General features: G+C 49.7%; 1 protein-coding gene across 4 annotated transcripts in view; it reads left to right on the forward strand.

Moving 5' to 3' along the window:
- Positions 1-16,168, forward strand: part of LOC306917399 (uncharacterized protein) — an 86,172-nt gene that overhangs the window by 57,561 nt on the left and 12,443 nt on the right. For 2 of the 4 annotated variants that reach the window (XM_079495619.1, XM_079495621.1), the window contains exons 4-7: positions 2,065-2,250; positions 2,525-2,614; positions 2,789-2,863; positions 5,634-5,915. In XM_079495619.1, the coding sequence (XP_079351745.1) occupies positions 2,103-2,250; positions 2,525-2,614; positions 2,789-2,863; positions 5,634-5,915 (595 nt within the window). In that variant the 5' untranslated portion in view covers positions 2,065-2,102. The remainder of the gene's footprint in view (positions 1-2,064; positions 2,251-2,524; positions 2,615-2,788; positions 2,864-5,633; positions 5,916-16,168) is intronic. The other 2 variants (XM_079495620.1, XM_079495622.1) reach the window with 2 other exon arrangements.

The raw sequence follows: 16,168 nt of genomic DNA on the forward strand, positions 1-16,168 counted from the left end.
AGGGGACACGGGGAGAACATGTGAGGGTACCTACCCTAGGGGACACGGGGAGAACATGTGAGGGTACCTACCCTAGGGGACACGGAGAGAACATGTGAGGGTACCTACCCTAGGGGACACGGGGAGAACATGTGAGGGTACCTACCCTAGGGGACACGGGGAGAACATGTGAGGGTACCTACCCTAGGGGACACGGGGAGAACATGTGAGGGTACCTACCCTAGGGGACACGGGGAGAACATGTGAGGGTACCTACCCTAGGGGACACGGGGAGAACATGTGAGGGTACCTACCCTAGGGGACACGGGGAGAACATGTGAGGGTACCTACCCTAGGGGACACGGGGAGAACATGTGAGGGTACCTACCCTAGAGGACACGGGGAGAACATGTGAGGGTACCTACCCTAGGGGACACGGGGAGAACATGTGAGGGTACCTACCCTAGGGGACACGGGGAGAACATGTGAGGGTACCTACCCTAGGGGACACGGGGAGAACATGTGAGGGTACCTACCCTAGGGGACACGGGGAGAACATGTGAGGGTACCTACCCTATGGGACACGGGGAGAACATGTGAGGGTACCTACCCTATGGGACACGGGGAGAACATGTGAGGGTACCTACCCTAGGGGACACGGGGAGAACATGTGAGGGTACCTACCCTAGGGGACACGGGGAGAACATGTGAGGGTACCTACCCTAGGGGACACGGGGAGAACATGTGAGGGTACCTACCCTAGGGGACACGGGGAGAACATGTGAGGGTACCTACCCTAGGGGACACGGGGAGAACATGTGAGGGTACCTACCCTAGGGGACACGGGGAGAACATGTTAGGGTACCTACCCTAGGGGACACGGGGAGAACATGTGAGGGTACCTACCCTAGGGGACACGGGGAGAACATGTGAGGGTACCTACCCTAGGGGACACGGGGAGAACATGTTAGGGTACCTACCCTAGGGGACACGGGGAGAACATGTGAGGGTACCTACCCTAGGGGACACGGGGAGAACATGTGAGGGTACCTACCCTAGGGGACACGGGGAGAACATGTGAGGGTACCTACCCTAGGGGACACGGGGAGAACATGTGAGGGTACCTACCCTAGGGGACACGGGGAGAACATGTGAGGGTACCTACCCTAGGGGACACGGGGAGAACATGTGAGGGTACCTACCCTAGGGGACACGGGAGAACATGTGAGGGTACCTACCCTAGGGGACACGGGGAGAACATGTGAGGGTATCTACATTTTATGCTTTTTCTTCGTCCTACAGCAACACTATGGTCAGTATATTGTAGTGTCGGGAACTGCAGAAACAGCAGCAACATAAGAGATAAAAACGGGACGCTCAAATGGGACGTTTTCCATGTTCGACAGCAGCCAGAAAAGCAACCGCAGAGAATACTCACGTGGGTGTTTTTGGGGCGCTAACTTTTGTGTTCATACCGAGCTAACCCGCTCGGCGTGAGCCCTTCAAAGTAGTCAGCTGACATTTAAATACTGAAAAGTTGATGAAACAAGTTTAACACATTTATTGCCCGGGGTTATTTTATTCCATTAAAATGTGCCCAGCGATTTTTTTTAACGACGGACCGGATGTTGTTCAGGATGTGGCTGTAGCAGCTAGATGTAGCCAAAACACTATATCGATGCGATCGACAACAACGGGAGGTAAGCGATCTAACGCGACTAGCGATTGGACAGCGGGGGCCCGTCTAACACATAACCTTTTTTTATAATTAGGCGGGATGATTTAGATCGCGAGTTATTAACGTTTTAAGATTTTCATTGTCGTCGGCTAAACGGGAGGGGGTGGGGGGGGACATTTCCGATGACGTCTCACTGTTGCGCAACAACAATCTTGCATGATATATATCGTTGATGCAATATATGGAATATGGTGATATTATCAAGGGCCTAATATCGCCACAGACATCGTATCATATAGTGAGGTACCCATATCGCCCCACCCCAGACTCAACGCGCGACGCATGTGTAGGCAGAAGAATATAGCCCGCGTGAAGTTGTTATTTCATGTTATTCCTCATGTGCCCAGCAGGTGGAGCTCCCGGCCCCCAGCAGCAGCGCCCCAGCATGTCAGACGGTCGTCAGCCCGAGGACCAGCACAGCTGGGCCTCCAACGGCGCCGAGCAGAACGGCCAGAATGGATACTCGGCGGCGTACCGCTCCGCGAACCGCCAGAACGGATACCACGGAGGGGAGGCGGCCCCTACAGCAGCAGGTGAGACTAAATGTCATCAAATGGTGGTCCGTGGCTAAATAATGGACCTTGACATGAAAACGGTTGAAAAGCACTGCTGTGGAGGACATGTAGAGGACATGTAGAGGACAGAGGACATGTATTGACATGTGGAGGACATGTGGAGGAAGAGTGAATGATTTCATACCGTGTGTTTCATTCACAATGTGTCTCATCCCATGCTGTCTGTCTGTCTGTCCATTTGTGTGTTCCGTGTGTGTGTGTGCGCGTGCGTGTGAGTGCGTGTGCGGTGCAGAGCTAGAGTCTGCCTGTGTAGTTGAAGAGGTTTCAGCCGAAGCGTTGGTCACACTAAAGGACGAACACGACCACGATAGACAGAGTTCAGGTACACACGCACACACACACACACACACACACACACACACACACACACACACACACACACACACACACACACACACACACACACAGCTAGGAAAGGTCAGCATTCTGTGACCTTCCTCCATCCTTACCTTTTCTCCCGGTGTGTGTCTGTCTCTCTCTCTCTCCCTCTCCACAGTGGACGACCAAGCCAATCTGCCTCCCTCCCCACCCCCTTCCCCGTCCGCTGAGCAGGTCGGCCCCATGGCACAAGGTACACACACGCACACACATACACACGCACATGCATACACACGCACACACACGCACACACGCACACACACACACGCACGCACACACACACACGCACGTATGCACACGCACACACGCACACACATAATTATGACACATACACTTACAGGGGGTACAAAATCATGATGCTGACATGTGAAAAGTGTTGTAGTGCACAGGTGTTCACACGTGCACGTCACACTGAACGCACCACACGTGCACGTAACACACGCACAGCTCTTTCCGGAGCCATAATTATGCTGTGCATGAGCTCCTCCCCTTGGCCCCCCTGGCCCCTCCCACTTTGTCTCAGAGCTCCTCCCCTTGGCCCTCTGGCCCCTCCCACTTTGTATCAGAGCTCCTCCCCATGGCCCCCTGGCCCCTCCCACTTTGAGCTGGTCTTTCCTTTGCATGTTGGTTTGTCTGTCCTGCATTTTGTGACACAGCTCAGCTGTCATCTCTTCAGTCACACCACATCATCACAGCTCAGCTGTCAGCTCTTCAGTCACACCACATCACCACAGCTAGCTTTCAGCTCTTCAGTCACACCACATCATCACAGCTCAGCTGTCATCTCTTCAGTCACACCACATCACCACAGCTAGCTTTCAGCTCTTCAGTCACACCACATCATCACAGCTCAGCTTCCATCTCTTCAGTCACACCACATCACCACAGCTCAGCTGTCATCTCTTCAGTCACACCACATCACCACAGCTCAGCTTCCATCTCTTCACAGTCACACCACATCAACACAGCTCATCTTCCATCTCTTTACAGTCACACCACATCACCACAGCTCAGCTTCCATCTCTTCACAGTCACACCACATCATCACAGCTCAGCTTTCATCTCTTCAGTCACACCACATCACCACAGCTCAGCTTCCATCTCTTCACAGTCACACCACATCACCACAGCTCAGCTTCCATCTCTTCACAGTCACACCACATCATCACAGCTCAGCTTCCATCTCTTCAGTCACACCACATCATCACAGCTCAGCTTCCATCTCTTCACAGTCACACCACATCATCACAGCTCAGCTTCCATCTCTTCAGTCACACCACATCATCACAGCTCAGCTTCCATCTCTTCACAGTCACACCACATCACCACAGCTCAGCTTCCATCTCTTCACAGTCACACCACATCACCACAGCTCAGCTTCCATCTCTTCACAGTCACACCACATCACCACAGCTCAGCTTCCATCTCTTCACAGTCACACCACATCACCACAGCTCAGCTTCCATCTCTTCAGTCACACCACATCACCACAGCTCAGCTTTCATCTCTTCAGTCACACCACATCACCACAGCTCAGCTTCCATCTCTTCAGTCACACCACATCACCACAGCTCAGCTTCCATCTCTTCAGTCACACCACATCACCACAGCTCAGCTTTCATCTCTTCACAGTCACACCACATCACCACAGCTCAGCTTTCATCTCTTCACAGTCACACCACATCACCACAGCTCAGCTTCCATCTCTTCAGTCACACCACATCACCACAGCTCAGCTTTCAGCTCTTCAGTCACACCACATCACCACAGCTCAGCTTCCATCTCTTCACAGTCACACCACATCACCACAGCTCAGCTTCCATCTCTTCACAGTCACACCACATCACCACAGCTCAGCTTTCATCTCTTCAGTCACACCACATCATCACAGCTAGCATTCAGCTCTTCATACCGCATCACAGCAACCAGCACAATATTCTATAGTCGTTATTTTATTTAGGGGGGCGGCCATAGTTTGGTTACCCGTTTCGACCCGTGGCTCGCCCCGTCTACATGTCCCTGAGCAAGACAAGTATAAACTTCTAACAGCTGCACAGCACTCATGAAAAGCCTTCTGAGCAGCCGTCAGCTGGCTGAAGCTGTAATTACGTCTTCCTCAGGGAACCAGAAGATACTCCATCTAACCGCTGCATGTCTGCTATCTATACTAAAAACACCATGCATGAACAACCATCTCTTTATTTTGCATCACAGTGCATAGAATTACAACATATCGTCTTTCTGTAGACTTTGAAATAACTGTATATACTGCTATAAAATAAATCTCTGCACACATCAAAACCTTCATGATGCCATATTGTCTTCATCAGAGCTGAATGTTACATAAACATTTATTATGTCATAATGCCATGGTCTTCATCCGAGCTGAAAGTTACACATTAAAGGGACACTTCACCCTTTTTGCAAAATAAAATATATGTTAATGACGTTTAGAAGATCTAGAACACTTTCCTGCGTTTTTTTATGAGATTTCAGCAGTGAGCCCAGTGTCTATGATGTCATCGACACTGGGCTCACTTCCTTCCTGGACTGCAATTCCCATAATGCTTTGGTGCACTGCTCCTCCTTGTGGATAGGGGGATGGCCGTTTTACTGAGACAACATGTAGTCCAGGAAGTAAGTGAGCCCAGTGTCGATGACATCAGAGACACTGGGCTCACTGCTGAAATCTAAAATATCTAAAACCACATATTACACACATAAAGACCCCCCAGGAAAGTGTTCTGAATCTTCTAAACGTCATTAACATATACTGTGTATATATATATATATTTTTTGCAAAAAGGGTGAAGTGTCCCTTTAACCATTGTTAATCCCAGTGTGTCTTGTTGTCCATGTCTCACCCATTTACCTCCTCCTCCCCCTCCCCCCTCCTCTCCCTCCCCCTCCCTCCTCCTCCCCTCCCCCTCCCCTCCTCCCCCCCCTACCCCCCCTGCCTAAAGATGAGACAGTAGAGGTTATCAGTGCTGCCTCTATGGAGGAGCAACAGGTGGAGGAGGTGGTGGAGGAGGAGGAGGAGGAGGCATCTCCAGAGGAGGTGCAGACTAGTCACCAAGGGGAGGAGGAGGAGGTGTGTGAGGAGCAGCCAGAAGGTGTGCTCTTAGAGCGGGCAGAGTTTGTAACAGAGCCCCAGGCTTCGGAGGAGGCCCAGGAGGCCCAAACACACCCGCGGGTCCTCAATGGAGGAAGCCATCGAGCTGAACAGGACAGCCCGTCGCAAGAAGGTGTGTGTGTGCGTGTGTGTGTGTGTGTGTGTGCGCGTGTGTGCGTGTGCGTGTACGCGTGCGTGCGTGTACGCGTGCGTGCGTGTACGTGTGCATGTGCGCGTGTGTGCGAGTGCACGTGGGAGCTAGCGCCTTCGTGTCTGTGTGTTCATCTATCTTGCATGAAGCTTCCTCTCTGTTGCTCCGCAAACGACTGACTGAGGCACTTTTTTTTTTATTTACGAGATGTACGTAACGCAAGTCCCACCCACCCCCCCCCCCCCCCTTCCCTGGACGCTCTGTTGTGCTGAGGTCACTATTTTATGATTCTGCTTCTGCTTTGAAACAACGATGGCAAAGACGGAAATACACCCATCATCACACGATGGATGGCGTACAGGTGGTGTTGTTGTGCTTGTCCATGCTAAACATGATGACCATTTTGCTTTTTCATCCAAAACCGACATTCTAATTTAGACCAACCAAGATCAACGTTCACAGTTGATCAGCTCTCCACTGTGTTTTCACTTCACAGCTAAAGCACCACTTCACCACTTTTCAACCTTCTTTCAACTTTCAATCTTCATATAATAGGTCCTCACTAATAATCATGATAAAATGGCACAATCTTTTTCTACTCAGTCTGTGTCTCATAGGAGGGCTGTGGTCAGTTTAGAAACCGTCCTCCAGTGTCGTCATCATTAGGCAGATTTTTTTACAAAAATGTTTAGATTTTCATTCTCGTGAGAACGATGGCTTCCATTTTCGCATCTCTTCAGGACTAGAAAGCCTGCAGTTTCTATTAGCTTGTATTCCCCATCGATGATGTCACTGGAGGACGGTTTCTGAACTGCCCACAGCCCTCCTATGAGACAGACCGAGTAGAAAAAGATTGCGCCATTTTTTCATGATTATTAGTGAGGACCTATTATATGAAGATAGGTTGAAAAGTGGTGAAGTGGTCCTTTAATGTTTTCAGTGTTTGGCTACATTGCAAACGCCTGGAGGTCAAACCATGTTGAAACTTCAAGCTCTGTAAGGCAGTGGTTCTCAAAGTGGGGTCCTGCAGCTAATGATGGATATGAACCAAATGGACCCTTATGGGTCTGTAATTCTGAGAGTGTACAAATGGAACCAAATGGACCCTTATGGGTGTGTAACTCTGAGAGTGTACAAATGGAACCAAATGGACCCTTATGGGTCTCTAACTCTGAGAGTGTACAAATGGAACCAAATGGACCCTTATGGGTGTGTAACTCTGAGAGTGTACAAATGGAACCAAATGGACCCTTATGGGTGTGTAACTCTGAGAGTGTACAAATGGAACCAAATGGACCCTTATGGGTCTGAAATTCTGAGAGTGTACAAATGGAACCAAATGGACCCTTATGGGTCTGTAATTCTGAGAGTGTACAAATGGAACCAAATGGACCCTTATGGGTGTGTAACTCTGAGAGTGTACAGATGGAACCAAATGGACCCTTATGGGTCTGTAATTCTGAGAGTGTACAAATGGAACCAAATGGACCCTTATGGGTCTGTAACTCTGAGAGTGTACAGATGGAACCAAATGGACCCTTATGGGTCTGTAACGCTGAGAGTGTACAAATGGAACCAAATGGACCCTTATGGGTCTGTAACTCTGAGAGGGTGCAAATGGAACCAAATGGACTCTTATGGGTCTGTAACGCTGAGAGTGTACAAATGGAACCAAATGGACCCTTATGGGTCTCTAACTCTGAGAGTGTACAACTGGAACCAAATGGACCCTTATGGGTCTGTAACTCTGAGAGTGTACAAATGGAACCAAATGGACCCTTATGGGTCTGTAACTCTGAGAGTGTACAAATGGAACCAAAAGGACCCTAGCAGGTCCATTTTGTTCCATTTGTACACTCTCAGAGTTAAATCATCAAACATTGATTTTACAATATAAATTGGGGGCCTCAGAGATAGAAATGCCATTAAATGGGGGTCCGTCCGTAGCCTAATGCAGGTAAAACTGGGGGTGCTTGAAATGAAAATGGTTGAGAACCACTGCTGTATAACGTGTATAGCCTTTGACATATACTTTCCCCATGTGGGTTTTTGCTGGAACGATGTGTTGTGTCCACGTCTAGAGGGTGACCAGAACCAAACTGTTCATTTGAGGGACAGAAGTATTGCTTGTTGTGAGGGACAAGTGGGACGGGACAAGGTATAATAGCAACTTATTAGCCTACTTAAATTGCTATTAAACGTCTTGATGTCATTATTCGACCATAGGCGTCTCGCCTGGCCAGACTGATGGCTGCCAGTCACAATGTGGGACAGGGTCTCAATTTGAACACTGATGCCTGTCAGTCACAATGTGGGACAGGGTCTCAATTTGAACACTGATGCCTGTCAGTCACAATGTGGGACATACAGGGTCTCAATTTGTGGGATGCCTGAAAAGTGTTGGAAATGAGGGGCTGTCCCACGCAGAGAAAGGGGGACATCTGGTCACCCTAACCACGGCCAGAGTCCGTTGGATGCTTGTTGGGTAAAATGCTGTATTTTTTTACTCTACTTTATATCGTTTGCTTACATTGAAGTTTTATTATTTCTCTCATGTCATAACAATGTTCCTATTGTCACTAAAATTACACTTTTATTTTATTTGTACAGTATCGTTATTAACCCTCATTGGACATAATTATTATTTTATAGAAGCAAGGGTTTTTGTTAGTTGGAAATCGTAGGAATGCATTTAAAAATGTCCGTGTGTTTACGTTAATAAAACATAATAAGAAATAAGAAATTACATCTTTCGTGGGGATTGTTATATCGTGCCCTATTGTTATAGGGCTGAAAAAGGAAGTTTCTTATTCCTTATTGGCCCTTCAGGCTCCTGCCCTGAATCACTACCATTAAAATAAAGATGTTAGTGGCAGGTTTAAATGTATCATTAAGATGATTTAAAAGTAAATCCATATTATATTCCCAGCAGAAAATACAAGCAGCATGGCAGGGTTTCATCCACATCACTGCGTTTATGTTCGTATGAGGCGAGTTCTGTTCTAATGGATCTAGAGTAGTTCATATTTAGTCACAAGCTGGTCTCTAAACTGCCTCCCGGGGCGCCTGATGGAGGGGAAAAGGAGCTGGTGGGAATAACGTGTTCCTTCCACGCGCTACGTCCCGGTCCGGCCGGGGAAATTCCCCCCTGTCAGGTGAAAAGAAGCAGCTTGGACTCCTCATGCATAGAAGGGAGCATGAGGTCAGTCCGCTGCCCCCCCCCCCCCAGGCTAGCAGAGGAAGTGTAGAAAAAATGGGTTGCAAAATCGTGGGCTACAAAGGAAAGGAAAATATATATATATATTTAGTCACAAGCTCTTGTTAATATAATCATTTGTTACGTATGTAAAACATTATTTTTACATTATTTGGGGCACATCATGGTGATTTTCTTTTCTCAAAATGGTCAGACTTGTCAAACGTTTACCAAAAGAGTAAAAATAGCTGATCTACTGATCTACTGTCATAGTCTATGCAGAAGTACAGTATATCAAAGGGCAATCATTTATTAATTAAACAAATCTATAATAATGGAGATACAAGGTTTCTGCCTGACTGACAATATGATCATTTTGTTCATTTCAATTTGAATTCAGTTCATTTCAATGGGAATTCAGTTCATTTCAATGGGAATTCAGTTCATTTCAATGGGAATTCAGTTCATTTCAATAGGAATTCAGTGTGTTTGTCACCCCGGCCCAACTCCATGCAGCTCATTGTGTTACAGTACATTACGACTCTGCACGGCAGCTTATAGGCGCTGTGGCCTGCAGCCCACTGAACATTGTGGCCTGCAGCCCACTGAACATTGTGTGTGAGACGCTTGATGGACAGCAGTTCTATCTATGTGCGGAAAGAAAGGCTGTGGAAAGGCTTGACTGCACTGGCTGTAGCTTATTGCAAGAGACGCTGTGGGCTAATGCTATACTTTAGAACAGAGCTGTTCTGTTCGCTGTCGTTTCAACCTCACAGCAGCCGAGCCGCCGGACCGAGAGGACGATAAACCGCACGACAGCCCCCCTGTGGACGAGGAGGGGGAGCCATCACACCTGAGATCAGACAGAGACAGCCCCCCTGTGGACGAGGAGGGGGAGCCGGAGGGCGCGCCATCACACCAGATATCGGAGACAGACAGCCCCCCTGTGGACGAGGAGGGGGAGCCAGAGGGGACGCCTTCACACCAGAGATCAGACTCGCTTGACGCGGGACAAGGAACGCCTGAACGAATGGAAGAAGACGTGGCGACCGATTCTCCCCCCAATTCCCTGTCGACCGACACGGAGCTCCCTGAAACATCTCCGGCTCTGCAGACACAGGAGGGAGACACGGGTGGAGTTACAGCAGAGACCGTCAGGAGGGACTCTCTTGTAGAGTTAACCACAGATGAGAAACAGGCGTTGGTGGACGAATTCATGGAACGCACAAGCGAATCGGCAGAGGCGGAAAGTGAAATCAAAGACATTCTGACTGCCGAAGCAACGAGTGACGCGAGTGAGGTGAAGTTACACAAAACGCTGTCAGAAGAAACCAAAGACGTTCAAAGGAACGAAACCGGCGAACAACAGAGTTCAGTAGCAGGCGTGGATTCAACACAGACACCAGGTGTTGTTTCAGAGCATGAAGGAGGAACGGACACCTATTTTGAGACCTCCACACCAAGCCGTTTGGAGGTGCAGCAAACACAGAGTTACTATGAGCTGACCGTAGCTGAGAGCAGGTCCACCCAACATGAACTCACTGTAGCAGAGAGCAGGCCCACCCAACATGAACTCACTGTAGCAGAGAGCAGGCCCACCCAACATGAACTCACTGTAGCAGAGAGCAGGCCCACCCAACATGAACTCACTGTAGCAGAGAGCAGGCCCACCCAACATGAACTCACTGTAGCAGAGAGCAGGTCCACCCAACATGAACTAGCAGAGAGCAGCTCCACCCAATTCACAGCAGCAGAGAGCAGCTCCACCCAACTCACAGTAGCAGAGAGCAGCTCCACCCAACTCACTGTAGCAGAGAGCAGGTCCACCCAACATGAACTAGCAGAGAGCAGCTCCACCCAACTCACAGTAGCAGAGAGCAGCTCCACCCAACTCACTGTATCAGAGAGCAGGCCCACCCAACATGAACTAGCAGAGAGCAGCTCCACCCAACTCACAGTAGCAGAGAGCAGGTCCACCCAGCATGAACTAACAGCAGAGAGCAGGCCCACCCAACATGAACCCATTGTAGCAGAGACCAGGTCCACCCAACTGGAGGCTGACGGCGAGGAACTGACAAGAGTCAGTGTTTCAGAGAAGCTCGAGAATGAAGAGGAGACCATTGTGACCATTGTGACCATTACTCCAACCTCCTCTGAACCTCCTAAAGATCTCCCCACCAACACTGCGGACATTCCTGCCAAACACTGTGTTGGTTTAGAACAGTCAAGCGACCTCTCCGAGATGTTGGACCTGGCCGGAGCCTTACCACGACTTTCCTTTGAGAGGAGAGAGGTCGGCCACATGAGACGCAGGTCCGTGCCGGCCAACATATCGGCACTTGTCAGTCAACATGAACCCCTTGTAGCAGAGACCAGGTCCACCCAACTGGAGGCTGACGGCGAGGAACTGACAAGAGACAGTGTTTCAGAGAAGCTAGAGAATGAAGAGGAGACAGAGAGAGAGGTGACACTGTCACCGGCTAAGATGTCTTCAGAAGATGTCTCTTCCTCTTTGACAGCAGAGGAAATCGCCTCAAAGATCTTCTCAGATTCCTCGTGCCCCGACAGTGGCAAGAGGATCCTTTCGATAGACTGTCCTCCGACCGTTTTGGATCTGGGGAACACACGTTCTCCAGATGTGACCATTACTCCAACCTCCTCTGAACCTCCTAAAGATCTCCCCACCAACACAGCGGACATTCCTGTCAAACACTGTGTTGGTTTAGAACAGTCAAGCGACCTCTCCGAGATGTTGGACCTGGCCGGAGCCTTACCACGACTTTCATTTGAGAGGAGAGAGGTCGGCCACATGAGGCGCAGGTCCGTGCCGGCCAACATGTCGGCACTGGTGGGAAGTTCTCTGGCCAAGCTTTCGCTGGAAGGCCACACCTCCAGAGCAGCTGGCGGAGGGCAAAGCCCGCTGGAGGAAATGGGCTACTGCGTGTTCAGCGACTACTCTGCGCCGATGCCCTCGCCCGCTGACCTGCCCAGTCCGCACCAATGCTTCCCTTCAGTGGAAGGGGACAGTGAGGAGGACAGAGCAGCTGCTGAAGATAACGGTGGACAAATCCTTGGAGTTGGAGCGCAACAATCGAAGAAAGACACGCCCGTGTCGCCCGTGAAGTCCCCCAAAATACTGGAAAGGGCCGTGATGGCGAGCGGCACGAAACCGGATCGCCTGCGGATCCCCGCGGCGGCTTCGCCCAAAGACCGACTGACGGAGTTTCGCTTGGACCTCAAGACCCAAGCCATCCCCGAGGTGGAGGTGGAGACGGACCCCTCGCGAGAGGCCTCTCCCATTCCACCGGAACACCCGTTCACATTCCTGTCCTCTGAAAACGGAGCGAAGGGTCTCTTCAGCCCGACCACCCCTAGGTCACCGGCGGAAGCACCGCCACCGGCGGAAGCACCGCCAGAGTCCAACCTAAACGTCACACTGGAGTTGAAACCAGAGGTTCCAGAGACGGAACAGACTGGTGGAGAGACAGAGCGTGCCGATCATCAAAAGGTCGAGTCCGTTGAAGGATGCGAGATGGAACGGTCTGACGTAGCGGTGTCTTTAGGAGAGAACCTAGAAAAGGAGTGGGAAGAAAATGAACCAATAATGACATCAAACGCTGCTCTACAGTCCACCGACGGATGCAAACATGTGGATGAGAAAGTCGTCCATTTGAAGGATAAGAAACCAGAGGAAGTCTCAACATCTGCAACACCACAGAAACCAGAGGAAGTCTCTCCATCTGCAACGCCACAGAAACCACAGGAAGTCTCTCCATCTGCAACGCCACAGAAACCAGAGGAAGTGTCTCCAGATGTATCTGCAACGCCACAGCGATCCTCCCCCAAGTCCCCCGTCATCGTCATCCCCCAAGTGGAAGCGGAGGAAGAGGAGGACGTAGAGTTTGGGGAGGTACTGGAGGAGGCAGAACCTCGGGAGGTGCAGGAGGAGGCCCGAGGCGGCACGCTCCTCGAGGAGCGAGCAGAGCTGGAAGCGGGACAGAAGGAGACCGAGGAGGAGGCGGACGAAGACCAGGATAAACGTGGAGTCGAGGCATCGAGTCGTCACGAACGAAGCGGCGACGAAGCGGCACATCTGAGGGACAGCTCAGGTCAGCCTCTGGAAGCACGGGACGACGGAGGGACGGAAGATGAGGAGAAATCACAGGAGGAGCAGAAAGGAGCACAGGAGGAGGAGTCAAAGGAAACTGAAAGGGAGGAGGTGGAAAACGTGGAGGTAGACCAGGAGAAAGTGTCGGGGAATGAAACGGAGGCGGACAGGAAGTTTCTGGGGAATGAAAAGGAGGCGGACAGGACATTTCTGGAGGAATCCACGGAAGAGGAGGTGGACGGGTCCGTGGAGGCCTCGTCCGAACTGCGACCAAACCAGACGGAGAACGACCAAACCACCATGGACGTCTCCGTCTTAGACACAGACAGCTGGATGGACTCTCAAGGTACCCTGCATCTAGTCCAGTTGTGTACCCTGCATCTATTCCAGTTGTGTCCACAGTCCACACATGGTGCTTTAATCCAGTTGTTGTAATGTCACCGTGTCGAGTAGTGTAGTGGAAGATGTGTTCAGCGTTCACAAAGCTTGTTAACACTTCTGATGCCCAAGATGTGTCCGCACGTCTTCATCATTACACCCGTAGGAGGTCCGGAGACGCGTGGCCACGTTTTCAGGTCCTTTTTTAATTAATGATATAAAACGTGATCGCTAAAATATTTTTTTTTACTTTGCTCAGACCCCGGACTTGTGTTGCTGCACGCGCAGCCATTACTTCCTGGTTTACGGTCCGACAAACCTCCCTATTTTTCTCGGAATCTACGCTGCCGCCGCGCAGCAGAGTGATCATAACTGCAATATTTAGCAGTTATTTATTTAGTTCTGTCCTAAATTTTCGACTTCATCGTGCAATCTCGGGTTAGAATATTAACGTTTCTAAAGGCCTCAGATGAGGGAGTAAAATCTCCCTCGTCTGCTCGGCACTCTAGCGCCTTCCTTCTGAAAGATTGATTCCCCAGCACTAGAAGTGTTAAAAGGTTCGATGCATGATGATTAGCAACAGCCTTTAACACTCTGGCCGGCCAGAACGGAGTTCTCCGTCCTATCAAATAATTACACCCAATGTCCAGGACGTTGGATTAATCAAAAGATTAGATTAATCAAAAGACGGAACATTACTCGTTGCATAAGCGAGCGCACCGCTCCACAGGCTGGGAGCGTCTATTGGTCAACATTCGGCTAGTCCGTCATCCAAAGTGTTCCCCCTCCATTTTAATTGATGGGATCAAAAATCCTAAAACCAAAAACTCTTAATCTAAATCAATGATTCCAATTCTAACCAAATATTGTGTTTTTGACGGCCCATCGCGGTCCCGTCGCTTGTTGCGTTATTTGTCGATCCCCTCTGTGGTCTTTTGGCTGCATGCTATGATATCTAGCACTAACCAAGATGGCGTCTGTGTCACCTTGAAATGGGCTCTGAAGCTGCAAATCTCTGGGTGCATTGATTTAATGGTTCCAAATTCCCCCTGGGCGGTGAGAGTGTTAACTCTACAGTATAGCTCCTATAGGCCTGTGTGCGGTGGTGTCAGTGCTGCCATGCTGTCTCCATCCATGTCCACTGCAGATGAAGACAAAAGCGTCGTGACCGAGCAAATAGAAGCCCTTCCCCTGGTCGACTTTCCCGCCAGTAGGCCTGTTGTGGCGGACAGAGCCGCCACTAAGCGCGCCCCCGGCAGAGGGAGGGGCCGCTCTTTTTCCTCTGACCCTAGAGTATCCCGCAGAGACCCCAGCAGCCACCTCAAAGACGATGTTAAGAAGAAGAAAGGTTCCTGCTTTTGTACTGTGTTGACGTATTGTTGTTTCAAATACATTTGTTTGCTACATAACGGTTAGTTGATAATGGATCATTTTTCAACTTTCCGGGTACTCACCATGTCACCAATGGACTTTTCACTGGACCCTTCGGTCCAGTGAAAAATAAAGTCCATTGTGGGTGTATGGGATTTTTCTCTATCACACTATCACTGAACACGGGCGAAATTCACCCGAACACCTGCCTGTAGAAAAAAGCAGCAGGAATGTGGGCATGGGATCACACCTACCTTCTATGATGTCACTGAGCATCATGAAGGCACTGAAAGACCCGCCCACCTCAGACATCAGCAACAATATGAAAATCACAAAAATATAATTGTCCGTGGTGCAAATCACCCGTGTTTAGTGTTCTAGGGTTAATAAGCAATAATATGTCAAAATTTGAATGCCTTTTATTTTATTTTATTCAGACAGCCAGCAATGGGTAGAACGCTCCCAAATAAATGATTTTCCTAGAAGCTTTGTCATTGGTCGATTTGCCAGATGTGTCACAGAGACTATTTTTTTTGGGAGCGTTCTACCCATTGCTGGCTGTCTAAAAAAAATAAATCAAATTTTGACATATTATTGCTTATAGCAGCTTTAAGCATTCTCATCACAGAGTAACTTTTTAACACTGGGTGGACGTACTGTAAAGTTGAAACATGCGTACATGCATGGAGTTTTCTCAACCCTCGTGTACTGTCCAGTAACACCCTGTCTCTCCTTCCTGCTGTAGTGGGCACGAGGAGGGCTGAGCAAAGTAAGGTTTCAGTCCTCCAAAGTCGCTCTCCGTCTCGAAAGAGAGTCACCAAAGCAGCAGCCAGACAGCCTAGGCCTGCTGTGCTACCGCCAGGCTCCACTAGGCGGCGCTACAAGGCTACAGGTGACCAGCAGCACCCCTTCGGCACCACCCGGAGCCATCCATAGAGAACTCGCTCAGGTGTTATGCACCTGTGCACATGTGCGTCTGCCCTGTATACATGGACCCATTTTATGTGTACACTCTCAGAGTTACAGACCCGTGAGGGTCCATTTTGAAAGACCTACGTAGTGTAGCTGGATTTACCGCTCAAGGAAATTACGTTGACGCTTTACAAATCTGCTTACATTCTCTGTGAATGAAACGAGAGTTGTGATTGGTCGAAAATACGTAAATACGCTTGCGTTGTCGCA

The sequence above is a fragment of the Electrona antarctica genome, assembly GCF_951216825.1.
Source record: "Electrona antarctica genome assembly, chromosome: 24".
NCBI lineage: Eukaryota > Metazoa > Chordata > Actinopteri > Myctophiformes > Myctophidae > Electrona > Electrona antarctica.